The following is a 24,406-nucleotide window of genomic DNA, read 5'->3' as shown; positions in this document are numbered from 1 at the left end:
ATCTTGCAATCCCACTCCTGGGTATATATCTAGAAAAGCTGAAAACTCTAATTTGAAAAGATTCATGTAACTCAATGTTCATAACAGTACTATTTACAATAGCCAAGACACGGAAGTAACCTAATGTCATCAACAGATGAATGGATAAAAAAAGAGGTGGTATATATACATGATGGAATACTATTCAGCCATAAAAGAGAATGAAATAATGCCATTTGAAGAAACATGGATGGACCTAGAGATCATCATTCTTAAGTGAAGTAAGAGGAAGACAAATATCATATCATTTATATGTGGAATCTAAAAAATGATACAAACGAACTTATTTACAAAACAGACTCACAGACATAGAAAACAAATTTATGGTTACCAGTGGGGAGAGGGATAAATAGGATTTGGGGATTAACAAACTACTATATATAAAACAGATAAGCAACAGGGACCTACCATATAGCACAAGGAATTATATTCAATATCTTGTGCGTACTAAGTCACTTCAGCCATGTCCGACTCTTTGTGACTCTATGGACTGCAACCCACAAGGCTCCTCTGTCCATGGGATTCTCCAAGCAGGAATACTGGAGTGGGTTGCCATGCCCTTCTCCAGGGATATTCAATATCTTGTAGGAAAGGAATCTGAAAAAGAAAATCTGTATTTATATGTATATATATATATCTGAATCACTTTGCTATACACCTGAAACTAACATAACATTCAAAAATCAACTATATTTCAATGGAAAAAAAAAGAGGAATTGGTGCTGGAAAAGATAGTTTAAGCAGTGGAACAGAAAAGAACTCAAAAACTTACCCATATATTTGGGAAGTGAGTATGTGATGGATTCACTACAGCAAAGATAAACAATTCAATATATGCCTGAGAAAATTGGTAACTGTTAGGAAAAATATAAAAAATTAATTTTTTATTTTACATCATTAACCAAAAATGTATAAGACCTAAGTGTAAAAAACAAACAAACAAACAAACAAAAAACCTTATTAGGCATTAAAAAATACACAAAAACTTGAGGAGGAGAAGCTCTTCTTAAGAAAGACACAAAAAAGTAAAAGGCCTCATGGACAAGTCTGATACATCTGACTACATTCAAATGAAAAAAAACAAGTGTACTGGAAAAGAAGATATAAATAAGATTAAGAAAAGCAAAGCAACAAGCTGGAAAATTACATTATTTTTAAACAGACAAAAGACTTAAATCTAGAATGTATAGAGAATTCTTACAAATCAATAGAAAGATCTAAGAAAACACCAATAGCAAATCATTAAAAGACAGAGCAATTTACAGAGTGAAAATACAATGGACATAAGAATAAATACCCAAACATACTAGATGAGGGAAACATACTAAATGAGCGAAACACAAATTAAATATGCTATTTTTTACCATAATATTGGCAAAAATTAAAATGTTTGAAAATGTTGATTGTTAATTAGGGCATGAGGAAATAGGTACAGTCAGCTAATTCAGAAGACAGTTTGGCAGAACTATTAAAATTCAAAATGTACATGCCTAGCAATTCTACTTTCGGGTAGAAATACTCCCTCATGTGCTCATAAAGCATATATACAAGTAAAGATGTTGATCACCCTATTTTTTATAAAATTAGAACTCTAAATGTCCACCAATAATAGACTCTGGAACATTTTATGAGCTATTAAGGTGCAGTTTAAATGAATGAGGGATTTCTATATATAGTAACATGAAACAGTATGTGTGAAAAAAGAAAGTTATAGAAGAAAAATACAGTATCCAGAGAACGGTTTTTTGCACCTGTCAATCTTGTTTATGCTCATGCAAGGCTTCTTCCTCAACCAGGGAGATATACATATATATATATACACACACATATGCACACACATACATAGATGTGTATGTATCCCTGCAAATGATGCTATTGATGTTTTAAAAATAGAAAAGAACACACAGCAATATCATCTAGACTTGTAATGCTCAATCTATCTAGGAGGTAAATGTATCAAAAAATGGTATGAAAAAATGCCTTCAGAGCTAGGGATATAATAGTGATCTGGGGACGTTTGAAGGGGTTAATCAAAGGGAATTTTCCCCTTGTCTGTATTGTTTTACCATCTTGTGAGAACACATTTATACATGATTTTTAAAATTCAATATTCTTTCCCAAAAGAAACTTTTTCTTAGGAAAAAAAAATAATCTGCAGAGACCCCAGTCCATTTCTTATTAAGACAACTATTTACACTGTCATGCAAAGACTGTTTCATCTCCACCCACACTTTGGATTTTGCAGTTCTTGTGCATCACAAAATGGTCTTTCTAGGGTCTTCCCTGAACAAAGGGATATTTACCCTGTCCTGTAGTCCAGGTCAGGATGGAGTTTCAGGCAAAAGATGTTTCAGACAGTGGTCTCCACTAACGGATGCAGGGCAGCAGCCCCATTCAAACGAAAATGAGCTTTAGTTTCCTTTTTAAGAAGGACATTGTCAGAAGCAAGCATAGGAATCCTCCTAATGTCAGAGGATCAGCCTGTTTCTGATTGGCAGCTGTTGTCCACAGGATGCACTGCAACTAAAATAATAATTGTAGTGAACATTTATAATTGTCCACTGTGTGCCAGGCCCTACGCTGGGGGATCAGTACCCAGAATCTCGCTTAATCCTCACAACCATCTGAAGAAAAGAGCCTTAGTACCCATTTAACAGATGAAGAAACTGAGGGTCAGATGGATTAAGAAAGCTTCTCAAACACATGACTAAAATGCAATTCTAATTCCTGTCTGCTGATCTCAAGCCTGTGCTCTGGCCTCCAACTGTACTGCCTCCCCTACTATATTACTGGCAATCTGGATGGAGTGAGTGGACTTTGCTTCAATTAACTTGTGTACCTTACTGTTAGATCTGTATTTATTTATATTTAGGTGAAGAGCTCAAAGTGATTTCTAGAACAAAACTAAAGGGATGCTTTTTTCCTGCCCAACCCCTGAGAAAGAGCAGCGGTTAGATATGCAGCTGGCTTTACCACACACCGAGGAGTAGAGGTCACCTTAGCCTGCAGCATTAGAGCTGGTCCACAGAGCCCTGGGCTTCTCTGGTGGCTCAGTGGTAAAGAATCTGCCTGCCAATGCAGGAGACTCGGGTTCAATCCCTGTGCCAGGAAAATCCCCTGGAGAAGGGAATGGCAATGCACTCCAGTATTCTTGCCTGGGAAATTCCATGGACAGAGGAGCCAGGCGGGCTGCAGTCCATGGGGTTGCAAAGAGTAGTATATGACAACAACTAGACAAAAACAAGGGAGTCCCAAGTGATCAAAGCCACAGTTGAATATGCCAGAGGATTCAAGGCAGTTCTACTTGAGACAATACACTACTATGCTGGCTTTTTTGCCCCAGTTAGAATACAGATTTCATGTTTTTGTAGTATTATTTATTAATAGAATCTGTGTTTATTCAGACCTGGCATGACTAGGGTCTTATATTGAAACTAATAACAAAAAGCCTTGAGTTCCTGTTTCCTTTCCTATTCCTGGTGCTACTGGGTGTCTTTTATCCCAGTCCTACTTGATCCACCATCATGCAGGAGGTGGGGAAGAGGCAGGCAACCTAATCTAACAAGGCAAGTAAGATGGCACACCTGCCCTCCAGATGCAGGGAGCTTTTATAAAAGGTAACAATGTATGTAACAAACTTCCCCCCAAATTATAATTCTCAGAGAGAGAGGGTTAGGAAAATAGAGAGCAGAGTGGCAGATGGGATAGATGGATTCAATTAAGGCAAAGAACATCAAACAATTCCAGGGATGCCTCATTTTAATGGAACATGTCATTTTCTCTTTGTCGCCTCCAGGTAACTCCCAACAACGGTCTAGGTAGGAAGTAGGGTGTGCACACAGCACCTCGACCCCAGCAGGAGTTTAATATCCTCAAATGAGAGCGCTAATATTCCTTCTTCTTTTCAATAATGTGCTGAAACAGCACATGAATCAGACTAAGTGAATGCAGGCTCTGTATTTGATGCACATTTCCCCAGAACCAGGTGTTATTCAGATTAAATAGGTATTTTCCATTGTCATCTCCATTGAATTGATTTCTTTATTTGGTCTTTGGGAGAGTCTCCTTTTTAATTAAACCAACCACTGTCATTTTTCTAAGAAAGATAATAAAACAATAAAAATATTTACACCCCTTTTATCTTCTTTAAACATTAATCATGCAGGAAGAAGGTGTTACACCTTTGGTAGACAGTTTTATCACATAGACATTATACTAACATGCTTTAAATTACTGTTTTGCAGGTCAATTTATTCCTATTAAGGATGTGTAAGATTCTTGTTGTCACTAAGAAAATTTGTGACTATTTACTACCAAAAGAAATTCAAGTCTGCAATAAATTTGCTATATACATAGTTGGTATGTAAGTATAGACGTGTATATAAAAATATATATGCACCATGCTGACCCTAATACTATTCCCAACTGACCTCAATTTTCATCTAAAGTCAGGTGTAAAAGTCTAGTAGTTGGATAAGCAAGGCTTTCTTCATTCTCTGGTTCCCAGCAGTATAATTTAATTGATGGCCATGTTATCCACAGTTACAAAGTCATAGACGGGTTACGGTTATTGTTATCTCTATAGTCAGAGACGGAGAAGGCAATGGCACCCCACTCCAGTACTCTTGCCTGGAAAATCCCATGGACGGAGGAGCCTGGTGGGCCGCAGTCCATGGGGTTGCTAAGAGTCGGACAAGACTCAGCGACTTCACTTTCACTTTTCACTTTCCTGCATTGGAGAAGGCAATGGCAACCCACTCCAGTGTTTTTGCCTGGAGAATCCCAGGGACGGGGGAGCCTCGTGGGCTGCCGTCAATGGGGTCGCAGAGTCGGACATGACTGAAGCAACTTAGCAGCAGCAGCAGCATAGTCGGAGAAACTACGGAAGGCTTAGAGTGGAGACTACAATTACACCTGGTAATTCTAACTGCAATCATGTATACATGTTCTATCAGTGAAACATGGCAATGGTATCCAAAGTCTTGTTTTGGAGAGATGCCACGTCATTCTGAGATTCCAGCCCATACTTCACTATGTTGCAAACTAAAATCCTCCCAGCTAGAAGGGAATAATATTTGGGCTGTCATACCATCTTCAGAGAGCTGGGGAGAAATAACCTGAGAAACTCAACTGGAGTAGCAATGTTAAAATAGTGAACCATGGCTTTGTTTCTCCTGCACCTTAGATGTCCTGACATTTCCTGATGATATACAAGCTTTCATTTTTTTTCTTTTTTGAGTGACTTATAGTGGCTCCCAGAAGAGACAGAATCTTCTGGAAGCTCAAGTCACTGACTCCCAGCCCCTGGGCTTGAGTCCCTTAATCACTGTACCCTCCACGTACCTCAAGGAGAGTAGTGTTGGAACAGCCACCGCTGTGGTGGCATCACTGTCAGTAAAGAATTTTCCCAACAGTTACATAATGACCTTATCATTGGAGATCTATCATTGGAGATCTCTCTATGAAGTAATGATTGAGCTTAAATAGCAAAAACTTGAGTACCCAAAAGATAAAATACCAAACTCAGCATGTAGGAGATACTAGTGTAAACCAGTTGCACAAAGCTGGCAAAAAGTTTTAGAAAAACAAATGGTATACAACTCACAGCAGGCTCAAAAGAGGAACAAGGGAACACTGCTCAGACTTTTTCCTTTGTTAAATGTATTTTTCTAGTAAGTTTTTTGTTATTCTATCACTTTACACCCAAACCACTCTGTATTAGTTATGTATTGCTATGTAACAAGTTACCCCAAAACTTAATAATTAAAATGACAAGAACTAACGATCTCACAGTTTATGTGGGTCGGGAATACAGGCTTGACTTAGCTGGGAGCCTCTGCCTCAAGGTCTTTCACAGTTGAGGGCCGGGGCTGTGATCTCAAGGCTTGACTGGAAAAGGATACGCTTCCAGACTCACGTGGCTGTTGACAGGATTCAGCACCTCACAGCCTACTGAACAAAGAGCCTCAGTTCCTCATGGACTGTTGGCCAGAGGCCTCCTCTGTTCCCTGCCACACGCACCTCTCCAATGGGTACCTCACAACATGGCTGTGGCCTTCCCTAAGAGCACGTCGATGAGAACAAGAGTGAGCGAGACAGAAGCCACAGTCTTTTTGTAACCTAACCTCTGAAGGGACATCACTCTGCCATATTCTGTTGGTTAGAAACAAGTCATTAGGTCCAGCCCACACAGTAGGACATGCACACTAAGATGTGGGGATCATTGGGGTCATCCAAGAGGCTGCCTACCACCTTTGCACATACAATGAGGAATAAACACCAAAATGGAAAGAATATTGAAAAGCTGTAGGGGAACAGGAAAATGTTCTGAGATCTCATTACTTCTCCCTCTGAGCTCTCTCTCTCTCTCTTTCTCCCTTTCCCCAAATCCAGTCATGCAACACATCCTCGGATGATGCACCTTACTTCACAGTGTCTCTCATACCTGCTCTCTCTTCTCCATATGCAAGGGACCACCAAAGTTCAGGCTTTCATTTCTTCCACCATGAATAGTGTATCACTACTTTTCTTACCAGCTTCTTTAGTCCAATACATCCTGAATACCAAGACCAGAAAGTAATCTTTCCAAGTCATACTTTCTATTTATCCTTTTACTACAGAAAGCTCTTTAGTGGCTCCCCATTGTCAACAAAACCCAAATTCTTTAGGCTGCCATAAGATGCCTTTCAGAATTTGACCCAAGTCTGACTACAAACTCATCACTCCCAAATCCCAAATAATAATCCATCATCCCAAGTAAACCACACTCAACACCAAAACACACCACGCTTGCTCAGCTTGAAGCCTCTGCTGACACCATTACTCCCCCTTCCCTTGGCAAGACCAATCTTCACCTTACCATTATAAATCCTCTCCCATTTCCAAAGTGCAGAGCAGAGTAGTTTCCTCTGTGCCTAATCTTCTCTGTGACACATTTTCTGATCACTCCAAACTAGAGTTCAGTTCCTCCCACAGATAGGTACAGCTTTGAGAGGCCACACCACTCACTGACCTGGCCAGTCACTGGGTACATGGCTTGTTTTTCCAAGAAGCTGGTAAGTTTCACACCTTCCTTCTTCCACAGAGACCATCAGATTGCATCATCACCAGAACTAGCCTGGGTCTCTTGTCTTTCTCTGCTGGGGATGGTAGTCCATGACAAGCAATAATTGTTGAAAAGATGTATGGATGGATGGAAATGTCAAGCACGGTGTCTGACATATGAGATCAGTAAGTAAAAAAAAAATCTGCTAACACTCTCAGTCCTTCAAATGAGAATCTCCACTCCGTGACACCTTAGCCATTTAGTGGTTCCTATGCAGGAACACTTCCAAAGAGAGCAAAGGCAAATGAAATTTATTCGGGTCTGACCAAAAACAAGCCCATTCACACAAACATGACAACTGAAGATCAACCGGAAGCTCCTCCTTCATCGTCCATCCTGATCCTGGCTTTGAGGTACAGGATGCCAAGTGCAGGGACATTAGATGACAGAGCCAGAGCAGACTTCATGACAAACTTCAAATCCGTGAGCTTCAGTCACGGGGCAGAAATAGTCTGTGAGAACTAAAAGGCTGCGGGGGGGCGGGGGGCGGCGAAGAGGGAAATATGTCGATTGTGGGGTAGAGTCCATATATTTTAGGTAATTCCTTTTGCTGCTGCTGCTGCTAAGTCTCTTCAGTCGTGTCCGACTCTGTGCGACCCCATAGACGGCAGCCCACCAGGCTTCCCCGTCCCTGGGATTCTCCTGGCAAGAACACTGGAGTGGGTTGCCATTTCCTTCTCCAATGCATGAAAGTGAAAAGTGAAAGTGAAGTCGCTCAGTCGTGTCCGACTCCTAGCGACCCCATGGACTGCAGCCTACCAGGTTCCTCTGTCCATGGGATTTTCCAGGCAAGAGTACTGGAGTGGGGTGCCATTGCCTTCTCCGAGGTAATTCCTAGAAAATGAAAAAAAAAATTTTTTTTAATGAGAGATACCAGAAGACCTTTTAACACCTTTGCTGCCAACCCCTGGGGGAGGAGGGAGGAAGTGGTGGGAATCTCAATGAAAGCATCAAATGTCCAAAATCCAGAGGAAATTTAACGCTTCCTTTTATTAATAGCTGGCCAGAGCAGTTAAGCCTCAAGTGAATTCTCCCAAGAATCAGATCCCTGATTGCGCTAATCCGGGCGACCCTCATCTCAAAGGAGGAAGTGCTGGAAACGGCTCCAGGGGCTTGGTCCGCTAAGCAGCATCTTCGGAGAGTGGGTAAGTCCTCACTCCCACTACCGTGGATGTGGAGCAAAGTGTGCACAGTGGTTCTCTGAGAGCCGGAGACTCGCATTGCGGGGTCCCGAGTTTTGAGCTCTGCAACGCCCCGCAGCCTGAGATGGGAAGGCAGCTCCTCTAGCTCCAAACTCACCTGCTTTTTAGAACCACTTCCATCTACCCATTACTCTCAGCTCCCAAAGGCATCCGCAGAATCCTCCACCACCCAAGGTCCACCGAGAAAGAGAAGAAAAGGTGGAGGGAGTAGTGGCTGGGAGGAGAGGTCACCGGGGTCTCCTCCCTTGAGGTGGTCGTCGGGAAAGGGGGGTTGCTCGGCCCTTCTCCACTAAGCGGCAGGGATCCTCTCGGGGGCGCCTCAAGGTAGGCGACAGGAACTGGCGAGGGCAGGGCGCGCTGGAAGGGCTGTACGCAAAAACTTTCCGTCCTGGAGCGCAACTCTGCAGGGAAGACAACCCCTCCCACGGCCCCAGGTCGCGCCTCTCCCAGGTCGCCCTCGACCCCCTCTCTCATGTCTGGCCCCTAGGACCCCGGCTAGCGGGCGCCGGGTGCCGGCGGAGCCGCAGCATCCTCACGCCCCGCGCTGCATCCTCTGGTCCCAGCGCTCAGCCCCTCCCCCGGCGGCAGGCGTGCTGGCGGCAGGCGTGCAGGCGCCGGGCCTCGGGGCGCCTCTCTGCTGCCCCTGGCGGCCGCGGATGCCGAGAGCCGAGCCGAGCCCGGCCGGGCGCTGAACGCCGGCTCCTCCTCCTTGCTCTCTCCTCCTCCTCCGCCTCCCTCCTCCCATCCCTCCCTCCCTCCCTCCCCCTTTCAGAACACTCAATGTCGGAACGTTCCGAAGATGACGTCGGAGCGTTCTCGAATCCCGTGTCTCTCGGCTGCTGCTGCCGAAGGAACAGGGAAAAAGCAACAAGAAGGAAGAGCAATGGCGACACTGGATCGCAAAGTGCCCAGTCCGGAGGCGTTTCTGGGCAAACCCTGGTCCTCCTGGATCGACGCCGCCAAATTACACTGCTCCGACAGTAAGAACCCCACCGCCTCCTCCTCCTTTTATTACCCTGTAACCTTTCCATTCACCTAGAGCCACTGGGAAAAAGTGTGTGTGTGGAGAGAGAGTGGCCCCCGGTGTCCTCCATGCTTCTCCCTCTCTCTAAATAAATACACACAGAGACAGATCATCAGTGCACAGAGAGAGGCCCTGCTGCCAGGGCTGTCTGTCTGTCTGTCTGTGCCCTCTCCCCGTGGCAGCCCGCGGGGTGGGCTTTCACAGCCCCACGGTGTATCCGTTTAAAAGGCTACTCTGTTGCTGCTTGCATAGTTTTTTTTTTTTTTTGGTACCTATATGGGCCAGGTAGATGGAAATCCGGACTTGGGAGAAAATGTTGCATTGTCAATTTTTGAAAGATTTTCATATCCAGTATTTATATCGATCTGTTTGCAAATAAACACTCTCCCTTCCCCCCTTGACTTTGCCTCCCCCCCCTTTTTTTTCTCTCTTTTTTTCCTTATTTTCTTTTTTCCTTTTCTTTTTCATCTGCAGATGTAGATTTAGAAGAGGCTGGAAAAGAGGGTGGAAAAAGCAGGGAGGTTATGAGGCTTAATAAAGAAGGTAAGTGGAGCTACTGGCATTTTAGTGTTAGCATGTGTGGCAGAATCTTCACAGGATTTCGACTATAATGTGAATTGTTCTGCTGGGTACAGAGTGACTAAGGCTTGTCAAAAATTGAGCACGCCCAGGTGACTACTGCTTCATGTTAACTTCTTTCAAAGTACAAATGCAACTGGGGGGTAGAGGGGTCGAGACTATTGAAGGCAGAAGTTTCCTGCACTTCAGCTGGAGTCCACATTTGGACCTTCTGATGCATATCTGCTATTCGCCTTTAGAGCATTATTGCCAAATGGTGGGGGGTGGAAATCGTTGAAATGAGGAGCAGGGCTCCACTCACAAGCATCCCAGCCTTCCTTGTGGGTAAATACACAACAGTTTAATGAACCCCACGTGGTCAGTCATCCCAGCAGCTACTTCTCCACTAAAAGCCATGGTACATGGCAAACCTTTGCAGCAAGTTACATTTGGCCCACTTTGCGTTTGGTCACAGATTGTAATGTGGTGAGCAGGGGCATCTGTGTATATAGCCTCCAGCCGGTCACCCATCTCTGTTTCCCCAGCGTGGAAATACAGTACCTAAAATGGAACACAGTGAGTAGCTAGGTCATCCCAGACAGAGGCAGGTGAGTGAAGCCACAGCCTGCTGGAACTGGGCATCAAACACACATGGTCATCATAAATAAATCATGGCCTATTCATGTTTGCAGGCCTGCCACATGTAACTGTGGCCTATGGGCTTCACATGGAGCAACTCCAGAGACCACTTTCTGTTGAACGAATGATGGGTTCAATTGAATTGTTATTTACTAACTGATGTCTTGTAAATGTGTTTGACTGAAACTGGAGGTGGGAGGAGGTGCAGGGGTGCAGAAGAGGTTGGCGGGAAGTGTGGAAAGCGTTCAGCCATAACTAGGCCATAGGAGCCTGGCTCATCCAAAATGAATGGAGAAAAAGGCCATTAGATGCCAAAGGATGGTTTCCCTCATAAAATGCGATGTCACCCTGGTAGGCAGCCGAAACCTGGTTGGAAAGATGGAACTTGTTTTGTGGATCACACATCAGACAGTTGGTTTTCTGTGCCTAATTGTTTCCTGACCATCCAGTGAGAGGAGAATTTGTGCTTCACAAAAAAAATGACATGGAGGTTAAAAATGCATGCATATTCAAGGACAGCTCTCTAGCATAATGTTTCTGCTAATTAAGCACTTTGATTGGAAACGAAACCGTATTCTAAAGATGTTTGCCTCTAAATATCTTAGTGTGATCTTGACATGTGTCTTTAGGATACACAAGGGAATGATGTCAAGTACAAGTGGCAGCTTATTTGTGCTCAGTGTCCATGTGTGTTGGCATTGGAAAGTATCACTGGAAATTGTTTTTCTTCACAGACAAACTCTTGACACCTTTAAAAACTTACGGGACTCAGTTATCAGACCAGTGGCAATGAAGAGGTTTCCAGAAAAGATGAGCTTGTGAAAACCTTTAAAGTTGAATAATGGTCATGGTATAGCCCAGAATTGGTACCTCTTAGGCCTGGTTGATAGATTATGACTATAACACACAAAAATATTCTGCACCCTCCCCCAGGCTTCTATTTCAGAAGACCCTTCTTTTCAGATTCTCTTTGCCTCATGAGAAATAGATTCTTTTAAGGGGGAAAAAAAAATGTAAAGCTCTCCTTTCCTTAGAAGCCACAAGTGGTACATCTTGCTTACATTTGTAAAGATATAAGCTTACATCTTGCTTTCACCTGTAAAGATACAAAGATTTAGCTCCTAATTATGTGCATTTGTATTATGGAACCCCACTTTTCAGTGCAACTGTGCGATTGCTCAGTTTATGAAATAGCCATGTATGGGCTGAAATCTCTTTGTTCGTGGGCCTGGTGGAGCAGGCCTGGATTAGCAGTTCCTGGAGTTCTCCTGGTATGCGCACACAGTTTTCTTCATGGATAGATTGTGTGTGTATATATATACATGAACTGTATCTCTTCTTCCCGTGGTGAGGAGTTTAAAGGTTTAGCTGAGACTTGGTATAGGGATATTTGGTTGCCAAAGTCCCCAGAAACACTGGTTGCTTTCGTCTTGCTATTGGTCTTCTTGCTGGAGTCATTGTGTGGGAAGTCCCAGGTACCTGATTGTGGATGGATCTCTCCAGGACACAACGTGGCCTGGGAGTGACCGTGTTTCTCCAGGTGGTGAGCGTACATAGATGGACCAGGATGTCATCAGTAGTAAGCAGGTCTTGAGACTGTGCTTTAATAGCAATTAATAGGTGAATTTAGGAATTCCAATTAAGAAATGAAGGTACATGATCCAGATTTTGATGTGAATTTTTTTATTGTAAAATAAATATAAAATTTATCATTTTAACCATTTTAAAGTCTTACAATTCAGTGCTACTGAAGTATACTAAGTATACTTACTAAGTATACTAAGTATACTAAGTGTATACTTAGTAAGTATACTAAGTGATATTAAGTATAGTCACAGTGTTGTTCAACTCTCAACACTATTCATTTCCTGAGCTTTTTCATCATCTCAGCCACAAACCCTGTCTCCATTATATTAATATAATAATTTCCTAGTCCCCCTCCCCTGGGGCTGAACCCTGGAAACTTGTATTCTATTTTCTGTCTCTACGAAGTTGCCTATTCTAGGTACTATATATTTGCAATATATGACCCTCTGTGTCCATCTTCGTTCACTTAGCATCATATTTTCATGGTTTATTCATGAGGCAGTATGTATCAGAATTTCACTCCTTTTTATGGCGGAATAATATTCCATTGTATGTATATATCATGTTTTGTTTATCATCCGTTAATGGACATTTAGCTTGTTTCCATCTTTTTACTATTGTGAATAATGCTGCTGTGAACATTGTGATTGATATTTTTTATGGACTAAACTCTGGGGGAAAAGCTAGGCTGGAAAAATGAAAAAAGAATCATTTTATCTTCTGCCTCCATCTGGCCACAGCTTCAGAAGGAAGGAAGGACTTGCAGACTTTTGAACAACCTGATTATTGTAATATAGTTCCTTCTCCATTCCTTGAATCTTTTTCTACTTCAATACTCCACCTATATCAGTATGAAATGTTAGCTGAATGATTTGAGATTTCTGTAATAAAGTCTTCGTGTTCATGTTACTGTTTATCCAAAGTTAGCTAAAATTATGTCAAGAGGAATTTGGCAAATGCTTTTTTTTTTTGGCAAATACTTTTGAACTTTGCCAGATCATCACCTGGGTTCAGAAGGCATAGTTATTTCTGTGCTTGAATGTAGTCATGTGGGGTTATATTGAGGGCAGACTGAAGGGTGAAGGGAGCAGGAGAGAGGGCTTTGAATCTGCTTTCTAATTCCAGTGTGTGACCTTGGGAACCTCACTTTCCTTGTTTGGGCCTGCTCTGTTTCTTGTAAAATAAGGGAGTGGTTTTAAAATCTCCTCGGTCCCTCTGAGACCTATGAATTTAAGTTCCTTTATTGAATGTACCTACATTTGAGATGCAGTCATACTACACAGACTGTTTAATGGTAGATAATTCACCTGCCAGTGCAGGAGATGTGGGTTCGATTCCTTGGTCAGGAAGATCCCTTGGAGGAGGAAATGGCAACTCACTCCAGGATTCTTGCCTGGGAAATCCCATGGACAGCAGGCTGGTGGGCTACGGTCTGTGGAGTCGCAAAGAGTCGTACACAACTTAGTGACTAAACAACAACAAAAAGCAAGCCTTCACATTAGAAATATCTTAAACTACAAATACTGGACTTCTTTTCTTTTTTTTTATAAGCTCTTGGTGCCAAACATCACTGCACCTCATACACAAGCCTAATTCTCCCGCAGATAGTTTGTGAGTGGTGTGTGGCCTTTAAGACTGAGAAAACTAAGGGTCTGTGACCAAAACCCAGGGTGATGCATTCCCCATAGTGGAGAGGGGATAGACCTGGATCTGAGGCGCTAAGATTTCCTCACAAGGAGGGTCCCAGAAACCTGATTAGCCTGATCTGTGAGCTGCCATTATGATAGGAAGTTCCGAGGAAGGCCAATTCATCTAGCTAACCTTTTAAAATAATTTTCTTTCTCTAGCTTCATAGATTTATTGGAAGACATTTTTCTAAGCTAATCGGGGGAAACCTTCGTGATTTAGAAAGATGCCTCTCTTTTCTAATTGCCTCACCTGAACTTTTTATTTTTAAAGAATGTGCGTTTATAAGGACCAGGTGTGTATGGCTCATCAATGTCCTGAACTATACATCAAGTTGCCCAAAAAGTTCAGAGATAATAGCGGGGTTGTGAAGATTAACTGAGACAATACAAAAGAGTTTAGCACATAGTAAGTGCTTAATGAATTTGTGCCTTTCTTATTTTTTAGATGTTATTAAGATTATCATCATCATATATTAATGAAGCTAGTTCTAGAAAATTTTATTATTAGAATTAACGAGGATTTTTAACTAACCAGTGATGAAAGGAAAAGATATACCCAATCAGAAATTTTATTTCTAGAGTAAACCATGTTATCATAATTTTATAAAGCTGAAGATTTTTTGAAAGCTGATTTCTGTGATATCCATGCTTTTGATGGAGTACAGTTGATATATAGTCATTGATAAGTTTTATCAAGTGCTAAAAAAAATTACTTTGGCAGTTTGGGACTTATGGCTGAGAAGAGTTTGCAGAGTTCTTTCTGGGGACCAGGATGTTTTAAAACGTATTTTTTAAATGATTGATAAGTTGTTTGATCAGTCAGGATAGAAAGTCCTCAGTGGATCATTGTTTGGGTCCTTTGGAGGCCTACCTTCATTACTTCAGGCATGTTTCTGGGCATCAGTGTTGCCAGGTGTTTTGATTTGATGTAGGTAAACTTGTGGAATGCTTCCTTCCAATCTGAAAACTGTTCTGGAGCCAGTAAGATCTTGCTGTGACTGTGAGAGTTTGGTGTTCTGCTAATGCTGGTGGAGTTAGGCTGGAGCACAGGAGGAAGCAGGGAACGTGGGAGTGTGTTCAACTCAAGTTTAAGAATTTTTCAGTTATAGCTGGATGAGGGCAAATTAGAGAAAAGATGGCAACTGACCTGATAAGAACAAAGGGTTCTTGGAATCCAAGTCAGGGAAGCTAGCGACAAGTGGTTGAGATTTATGGGAAACTGTGGACTGGTCCCCTTTATCATTATACAGACAACTCTGTTATCTATGCTAATAGGCAATGGGAAGACACCCAGTCCACAGATTACACTGATAAACCTCATTTTCACCATTAATTTCAACTTCTTTCTCCATTAAGCCTACCTTCCTCCCCTTTTGCTAATAAGCAGCAACATTTGTTCACTTTGGCATTTCATTATCATCTCTCTTCTTTTGCCCAGTGCTTGGGATGAAAGGATAGGAGAAGTGGAGTGCCCTCAATGTGATAGGGAGGAAAGACAAAAAGGAGGAGAGGACTTGGAGAATGAATCAACTTCACAGTTTCATCCAGCTGATAGAGAAGGGGGAATGCCACGACCAAGATGGCAAAGCTGAGAGAGGGCATTTTCAATACCATCTAGTTTTGAAAATACCGAGCTTCTAAAATAAGTATCTTTTTATACATACATGTATTTCTATGCACTTGAGTTCTGTGGAGAAAGTGTGGCTCTAGCTCCTCCCAAAATAGGAAGTTAGGCAGGTTGGGCACACTTTGAAACACTGCATGTGATCTTGCTGCCTAAGCCCAGTTACCCTGTGCTAGGTTCTCATCATGTCAGTCTACAGGAAGGAATGACACTTTTATAGCTGGAAGATGTAAACTGTTTCTCTCTCTCATTCAAATGTTTCTTATTTTTTTTCAATAACGTTTACATGTTACATAGTTGAGAAGGATATGCAGTGAAAAAGAAAGTCTTTTACCCTTGTCCCCAGTTGCTTGTGTATCCTTTCCAAGATCCTCTAAGTGCATTCAAGTAGATACATGGATAGTTTTTCCTGCCTGCTTTACCCACCTGGCTGCTAACATCCTATAAGTACTGCGTAGTATCTTGCCATTTCCATTTGTCTTAGGTAGTGGTCCACATCAGAGGCAGTTCAGCCTGCCTCTCTCTTTTGTGCCTGCGTAGTGGGAAGATGGGGCTTCCCTGGTGACTCAGTGGTAAAGAATTCTGCCCATACAGGAGATGTGGGTTTAATCCCTGGCTTGGGAAGATCCCCTGGAGAAGGAAATGGCAACCTACTCCAATATTCCCTTGTGGCTCAGCTGGTAAAAGAATCTGCCTGCAATGCGGGAGACCTACGTTCGATCCCTGGGTTGGGATGAACCCTGGGAGAAGGGAAATTCTACCCACTCCAGTATTGCCTGGAGAATTCCATGGACAGAGGAGCTTGGCGGGCTACTATCCATGGGGTTGCAAAAGAGTCAGACACATCTTAGTGACTAAACAGCAGCATAATGGGAGGGTAGTTTAAGCCTCTGGGTGTCTTGCTTAGTTTTTACTTATTGGTTGATTTGTATTGATTTTTGGTTGCATCAGGTCATAGTTGTGGCACACAGGACTTTTGTGGGTCGCACGGGATCTTTTCCTAGCAGCACACAGGCTCAGTAGTTGCAGTGAGCAGGCTTCTCTCTAGTTGTGGTACATGGCCAGGTATTAATAGTTGTGGCATATGGGCTTAGTTGCCCCACAGCATGTAGGATATTCATTCCCCGCCTAGGGATCAAACCCATGTTCCCTGCGTTAGAAGGTGGATTCTTAACCACTGAACCACCAGGGAAATCCCTTGGTTAGTTTTTAATACCTGCTTCTGCTCTCTCGGCCTCCGTCATGCCTTTGAGACGGAGTGACAGTGGCCGACTCTAGGCTAGGCCTGGGGGGACAGCCGTGAACGAGCACGAGCCCCTCCCTCATGACGTTCCCATCCTAGCAGCCAAGGCAAATGTTTAAAAAGTCATGGCAACCATGATGAGTGCTCAGAAAGGGGAAGTTGGGGTACCATTGGAAAGCATGATGGGGGGCCTAATTTAGGTTTGGGGCTCAGGGTGTGTATTCCCGAGGAAATGTTATTTATGCTAAAACCTGGAGAACGAATATGCAGAGCACTGAGCGGGACAGATTTAAAGGAAACAATGTGTGTGCAGGCTCAAAGTGTGAGAGAATATGGAATGTTCTAGAAACTAAAAAGTCTGTCACTTGGGTGACGATAGCGAAGCAGAGAGTGGTACAGTTTCTCAGCAGGGACTCTACTTCTTTGTGGTAGAGCACTGTCCTGGGATGTTGTTGGATGTTTAGCAGCATCCTTAGCCTCTATCCCTGGATTCCAGTGGAACCTCCTCTTCCCCTGAGTTGAAAAAGCCAAAAATGTCTCCAGACATTGCCAAAGATCCCAGGAGTGGGCTGGGATGGTGCCAAATCACCCTGATAAGAGAATCACTGGTGTAATGTGAGGCTGGAAAGGTAAGAACACAAGAGAAACAGACTCAGCAATGTTCCTTTACTATCTGTCCATGTCTTAGGCCCAAGTTCCCTGTGAGGCAGCCTTACTGAGTCCTCAGCAGGCAGGTGTGGAGCTGTGACTGTTGCCTGCAGGGGGCTACATTTGGAAGCATCTAAATGGAGAAGACTCCACCCCTCACAAAGCTTTCCTCCAAATTTCCAAGATGACCCCTCTGAAACTTCATGTCCATAGTAAATGGTTATAGCACTGAGATTCAGGTTCAGCTCAGCCTTCCGTCACTGTGGGTGGAAGAGACCCCAAGCCACCGATTCTAATAATAATGGCATTTATTGTATGGGGGCCCCTGATGTCAAAAGCAGCATGGTGAAGCATTAAGGATTTCAGTTTATATTTAAAGTCAGGCTGGAAATACAACTGGCGTTCTGTGCAGTTGATTACCCCTGGGATTTGTCTGAAATGGGGATGCATATGATGGAGAGCAGAGCCGCTGGCTTCAGGATTTCCACGTTAAGGATTAGAAAATAGGGAGAGCAGAGGAGGATCTGATTCCTTAGGGCTCTGGCCCACGTGCCAAGTGGTCTGCGGCGTTATTTAGGAGTAGAAGGCCGTGTTCACTCAAACCAGTGGCTTACAGGGGCCTGCTGTCTCCACTCCAGAAGTGGTTTAAGACAGTTAGACAAATTTGGGTTTTGCCTGGTTTTCTGTGTACATCGTGTTTGTATCCTTCAGGCTAACCTTTCATTCATGACGTTTTGTTTCATTCATGACATCCTTTGGAAGTAGACATAAAACGATAGCAGCAGACACACCAAGACCCTGTCCTCATCAACATCTTTTTACCCAAGGACCACAACCCCTGAGGTGGCCCAGTGTTCACATCTGGAAACTCGGATCATTTAGTGACTGCCCCAGAAGTGACATCACCAAGATGGTGATGTAGGTCGTTCCCAACTTTATCCCTCCTCTCAAGAACAGCTACCAGCTGTTTGTGGACACAGAACCACTGAGAAAATCCTAGGACGTGGAAGTGAGGCTGGAGCACATCCCTGTGCCAGAGAGCAAGACAGACGACTTCAGAAAGGTCAGAGGAGTAGCTGCCCACAACTGTATGCCCCTCCCCCAGGCTGGCAGCACCTTGAGGAGAAGCTGCCCCTCTCCTTGCAGAGGGCTGCAGGGGCATCTACCTTCCCCAGTGTTGTGGGTCACTTCTTGGGAGCCCCTACACCTGTCTTACCTCATGGGGACCATGGGAGAATCTTCAGGGCTTGACCCCTGGGAATCTAATCATGCCTGCAGTAATTGAAGGTAGCCCTAATGGAAAGGGAGAGGGTTGGTCAATGGGTTGACCTTTTTCCAAACTGTAGAGACTGAACGTCAAGGGCTGACTTCCTTGTGTCTCTCTCTCCTAAAATTCTTGGAACGATGTTGTGCCTAGGATGGGCTCCCAGCTAATGCTGGTTGGCTGGCTCTCTTATGTTTTCCCATGGCAGAGCTCAGATTGGCTGCATCAGCCAAATGGACCTGGGTTTGGACCCAGAGGCACTTGAACTAATGATGGGCGTCTAGGGAAGTGCTTCCTGCAAGGGAGCTGAGGCCAAGGACCGTTACTGTTCTGGTGTTAGTCTTGGCTGTGCAGTTGCCTCTGAGTCAAGCTGGAATTCCACTGTGGGGAAAGCTTTTGTTTTTGTATGGATGCTTTATCCTTGTACCTGTGGTTTCATAACATAATTCTGCCTGCCAATTTTAGGGATCGGGTGCTTAAAGAAAAAAGTAAACCAAGTAAATACTCTCTAGGGCAGGACAGAGTCACACCAGGAAAAGATAAAAGTGACTCACTGACAGGCTCTTTGAACACAGAAGCAGTTATCAGCAAACCTGCTCTGTGAAGCTGATTGTGATTCTCTGAATATGAACAGTTCAAGGACACCTTCTGCTGGGGGACGGTGAGAGTGGAGGAGCTCTGTGACCCTGCCCCAATGCTCCAGTAGGTCATGGAGTCCCAGGTTGGGGGTGGGGAGACAGGACATCCAAACTGATGACACTAACCAGGGTATGGAAGATGGTTGAGACACGTGCTTAGTTTGGTCGTGTCAGGCCAAGGTGGTGTCTAGTTCTTTTTAAGAGCATAGTGGCCACAAAAGGACAAATACTGTATGATTCCACTTATGCAGGGTTCCTAAAAGAATTAAATTCATTGAGAACAAGAGTAGAGAACATTGAGAACAAGGTTACCAGGGGCTAGGGACGGGGAATTCTCTACTGAGAATCTGTGTTTAATGGGTATAGAGTTCCAGGTGGGAAAAATGAAGACGTTCTGCTAGATTGATGGTGGTGACAGTGAACCAAACACTTAAAAATGGCTAAAATGATAAAATTTTAGGTATATTTTATTGCAAATATACATTGATGTTGCAGACTCAGAAGCTTCATGGAGCATTATTTACATTTGGACCTAGCCACTTACAAGCTGTGTAGTAAGATAAATTTTCTGAGCCTCAGTTTCATTCTTTTCAGAATAGGAATAATACCAGCTCTTAGGGTTGATGTGAAAAGACATGAAGTACTATCTGGCATACATTAGGTACTCAGTAATGTAAGCTTTTGTAATGATGGTTGTCACTTTTACCAGACACTTGGGTCCTTTTCCTTGCCTTACATGAGCTGCCACTTCCAAGGGGCAGATAGCATCCTTACTGCTCCAGGAGTGTGCCTGGGCATCTTTAGTCAATATTTTATCCCTGGTGCTTTAAGGATGCCAGGAATAAACACAAGAGGAGTTGGACCCATGTTCCTGTGCTGTGAGTTTTCAAGGGTGAGTCAGTTTCAGTTTTCCAGTGTGGCCATTTCGGGGACCCTGTGTTGAAACCACCTAGGTACTTAACCTAGCATCCCAGGTTGCAGTGACACTGAATCAGAAGCACTCGGCCCAGAGCACAGGAGTGTGCATTTTAACAAGCTTCCTCGGTGGCTCTGTTATTTACTGAACTTCGGTTACAGGAAGTAGCTCTTGACCCTGCCCACCTTGAGAATCCTTTGTGAAGCTCTTAAAAATCGGAGACCAGGACCACTCCCAGACACTTGGTTTCCATAGGCTCAGTTTAAGGGATTCTGGGGAGCTGCTTACATGTTTTAAAAATTGATGATGATGCTTATGTGTTTTTAAAAGTAACAATCCTAGCTTCCATTTACTGATTATTGAGTAGATACCAGACATAGAACTAAATGTGCATTTTTCTCATGTAATCTTCCTGACATTCTATGAGACAATTCCTGTTATCAATTCAGGCTCAGAGACATTAAGTGATTTACCCAAGGTGATACAGTGAGGAGGAAGAGCTGAGATTTGAACTGAGAGGCAGGATGATTCCAGAGACATCCTGGAATTTTTGTCTGCACCATATGCCATGTGATATCTGTTCCTTGACCAGGAATCAAGCCTGTACCCCCTGCCTTGGAAGCATAGAGTCTTAACCGCTGGACCACCAGGGAAGTCCCCTGGAGATAGTACTCTTAAGCACTGTGTCCTAATGTCGCTCTAGAAGCAGGGCTTGAACTAAGGTGAGGCCAGCGAGGCATCCAGGACACACATTTACAGATGCTCACACAGGCTCCTGCAAGTGCAGAGCGAGGGCCTCTTTAAATGTTGCAGCCTGAGCACCTCACTTGCCTCACCCTAGTACCAGCCCTGCCTCACTCTAGTATCAGCCCTGCCTCAAAACGCATGATCTTTAAACAAAATGGTTATGTTTTTCTTCCCCCTCATGAGCCAGTGGCCTGCTGATAGGGCCCCAGGTTTCCCCTCAGTGAAATGCTTTTTCATCCCAAAGCCCCAGCTCTGGGGCCTCTGTGGTCAGAGCCCTGGCCTCGGGGATATCTCAGGAGCTGACTCAAACTGTTCCTTTTTGGGAGAAGGTGTTAGCAAAGATGGTTGCCAAGCAACTCCAGGGGCATCTATCTACAGGGATGATTTCTGTCTCTTTTTTTCCTCCTTTTGAACATTTTCTCGGCCGCTTTTCAGTTTCCCTCTTGACGTTGGGATTGTTAGTAATTTCATGAAGGGTGTGCTCCTTTGGATGATGGAATGGAGACTCCTTTTCACTGCCCGCCAGTTAGAGGTGTCCTTTTGATGGGCAGTGCACCTGCTAAGTGGGTGTGAAAGACCTTTGCCTTCTTCAGCTATAGAGACACCCTAGTTGTGACTGGCTGAGGGGCAGTGACAAAGAAGAGTCTGTGACTGGAGTGGCCGAGAGAGACACAGAATCCATCTCCCATATGCAGGCAGGGCCACGTGGTGATGTTCAGGTCCGTGATTCTGGCTTTCAGCTACTCCCCGTTAACTAGGGCATTTTGCATTTGGTACGTGGGGGCCTGGCTGATCCTAGAGGGAACTGGAGTTTCTCTCTCTCAGTGGTTTTACATGTGTTTCCCCTTTAGCACTGTCCCTCCTACTCAGTTCCCGCATCAGTGTGGGGTTTCAAGTGACCTTTCATGGGCCCCAGTCGCTTGGTCTGCTGGCCAGTGTTTCGATCCTCCCAGAGAGGCCAAGAGCTCGTGGGCTGGAGGACCTTTCCCACATGACAGAATCTGCTGCAGACTGTCAGGAAGAAAGGGAAATGTTGGGAAAGTGAAACAAGGCACGTTTGGGTGAGGCTGGCTCCATTCTTCCCACCGCAGCGTCAGCCTGGTGAGCCCTGTCTTTAGACTCCAGGCTTCTGTTCTTTGGCACTACACCCTTGACCTTGACCGTTGTGTCCCTCCTCGCCATCTTTTGCAGAAGCAGGGCAAATGGACTCAAGAGAGCCCTGCCACTTTCAGAGGCTCAGACCAAACACTTACTGGCAGAAGACCTTTAAAAAGAGAGCTGGCTCTGTTTTGTGCAAATCCAATATAGAATAATCCAGCCTTAGACTGGGAGGCTGTTTGCTTTCCAAATGAGATTATTAGGGATTTCATTAGATAATAGACTGCCCTCAAGCTTTTGGGACACCTTATTTTCTTTTCCAAAGTTTTGGTGATGCCCACTTTTGCATCTGTCCTGCTGGCCCCCTTCCTGGCTTTCCCCTCCCTCCAGGGTTTGCTCTGTGGGAGCCCGCCCTGCTCCTTGCTCACCCCTCTGGTGTGCTGTATTGGACAGCCCCTCACGGATATTCTCACTGCACTCCCTATCCCCCTAGACACAGTGCAAGTGCAGAGCTTTCTTTGTATCGTCCCTTAGCCACTGTCTTGAGAAAGACCCTCCCTCCCTTCCTCTCACCCTCCTGCTCTCTCTGTAGGAGCAGTCCTCTACCCCTCTCCATTCCCTCCACTCCCTCTGCCCCCACCCCAGGCAAGCCTCCGTTTTTATAATAGCTGCTTAATTGGCCTCCCTGTCTCCATCTTCCCAACATACCAATTCAAAATTAATCTCCCGAAAAGTCACATTTTATCAGGTTGTTCCTGGAGTGAAAACCTATCATCACTTCCCCCATCGACTGCAGTTAATGCAGTGTTCTGGGTCCCCTGTGCCTCAGTCCCTTCAAATCCTGACAGGTGGTTTGCCCCTTACCAGCCCCGTTCCTTCCTCGTGCTCATCTTTGGTCTTTGCCTCCCTTTCCTGCTGCAGGGCCCAGGCCTCATTCCTTCTGCAGAAGCTTCCCCAGCCTCACAGGCGGTGCTGCCTGCCCTGCTTCTGGATACCATGCTGCTGGCCATAGCCATCATGCACTTCAGCCCCTCCATCTTAATAACTTTGTGGCCATTCTGTTGCTCACCTGATACATTATTTTCACAAGTGCATTTATTATAATCTGGTGGATTTGGGGGTGAGGGAGAAGGAACACATCCTCCCTTTTTCTTCCCTGAGTTGTTTTCAACTAAAAAGAGTGCTACAATTCAGCTAGACATCCAGTTTGGCTTTCAAGTATGTGTCTTGATAGACCTGCATTTTCATTTCTTTTCTTTTTTTTTTTTTTTTTTTAAATGTGGTAAAATACAAATAACATAAAATTTATCAGTTTAATCATTTTTAAGGGTACAGTTCCCTGATAGCTCAGTTGGTAAAGAATCCACTGGCATTACAGGAGACCCGGTTCAATTCCTGGGTTGGGAAGATCCCCTGGAGAAGGGATAGGCTACCTACTCCAGTATGCTTGGGCTTCTCTGGTGGCTCAGCTGGTAAAGAATCCGCCTGCAATGCAGGAGACCTGGGTTTGATTCCTGGGTTGGGAAGATCCCCTGGAGAAGGAAATGGCTACTCATTCCAGTATTCTGGCCTGGAGAATTCCATGGACTGTATTGTCCATGGGGTCACAAAGAGTCGGACACAACTGAGTGACTTTCACTTTCAGGAGTGTTAAGTACATTTGCATTGTCCTGCAACTAATCCCCTGAACTTTTGTCATCTCATAAAACTGAAGCTCTATATCCTTTAAACAACTCTAAATTTATATTTTCCTCTTTAGAAGCAGTCTGGAGATGATCTGTGAGTCTCTTTGATTTAGCACCTGATTTTTTGACATTGTTACAATTCTGAGAGCTAGCAAGCCTCCTGAAGTTTCTGCTCAGGTGGCTCTTTGGAGCCACATGGCAAAAAGGCTCAGCTCAGCATAGGGCGTTGCAGCCTCAGGATCCTCCATGGGGTCCTGCGTCAGTGGTGAAATTCACTGGAAGTGTGCTATGGTTTGGCTCATAGGCACCTTTAAGCAGCATGAAGTTTCTTGGTTCAGATTTGGTGGTAAACCCCACCACTTGCCCCCTTGTTTCTTTTTTACCCCACCATCTTTATGTTACAGTTAAAAATTTTCACATGTATGCAAAAAGTTGAAATAATAGCACTATGGGCATTCACATATGCATCCCTTAGAATTAAAAAAATCAGTTCACATTTAATCTGATTTTTTATAAAGATATGTATATATATATTCTCTACTCTTTGGAAATCAGTTGTTGACATCATGACACTTCACCTCTAAATATTTATCATCTTGACACATTTGATTGTGTAACCTTGAGCTACTTAAGTTCTCAGAGCCTCATCTTATATAAATATGTATGTGTGTTCTTGCTGAACCATTTGGAAGTAAGTTGCA

General features: G+C 44.0%; 1 protein-coding gene across 7 annotated transcripts in view; it reads left to right on the top strand.

The window, feature by feature from the left end:
- The first annotated feature begins 9,099 nt into the window (after positions 1-9,099).
- ATXN7L1 (ataxin 7 like 1) overlaps positions 9,100-24,406 on the top strand; it is a 252,662-nt gene continuing 237,355 nt past the window's right edge. For all 7 annotated transcript variants that reach the window (XM_055590218.1, XM_055590217.1, XM_055590214.1 and 4 more), the window contains exons 1-2: positions 9,100-9,326; positions 9,845-9,913. In XM_055590218.1, coding sequence (XP_055446193.1) covers positions 9,146-9,326; positions 9,845-9,913 — 250 coding nt within the window. In that variant the 5' untranslated portion in view covers positions 9,100-9,145. The remainder of the gene's footprint in view (positions 9,327-9,844; positions 9,914-24,406) is intronic.

The sequence above is a fragment of the Bubalus kerabau genome, chromosome 8, assembly GCF_029407905.1.
Source record: "Bubalus kerabau isolate K-KA32 ecotype Philippines breed swamp buffalo chromosome 8, PCC_UOA_SB_1v2, whole genome shotgun sequence".
Taxonomy (NCBI): domain Eukaryota; kingdom Metazoa; phylum Chordata; class Mammalia; order Artiodactyla; family Bovidae; genus Bubalus; species Bubalus kerabau.
This window is presented reverse-complemented; position numbering and strand designations above follow the sequence as displayed.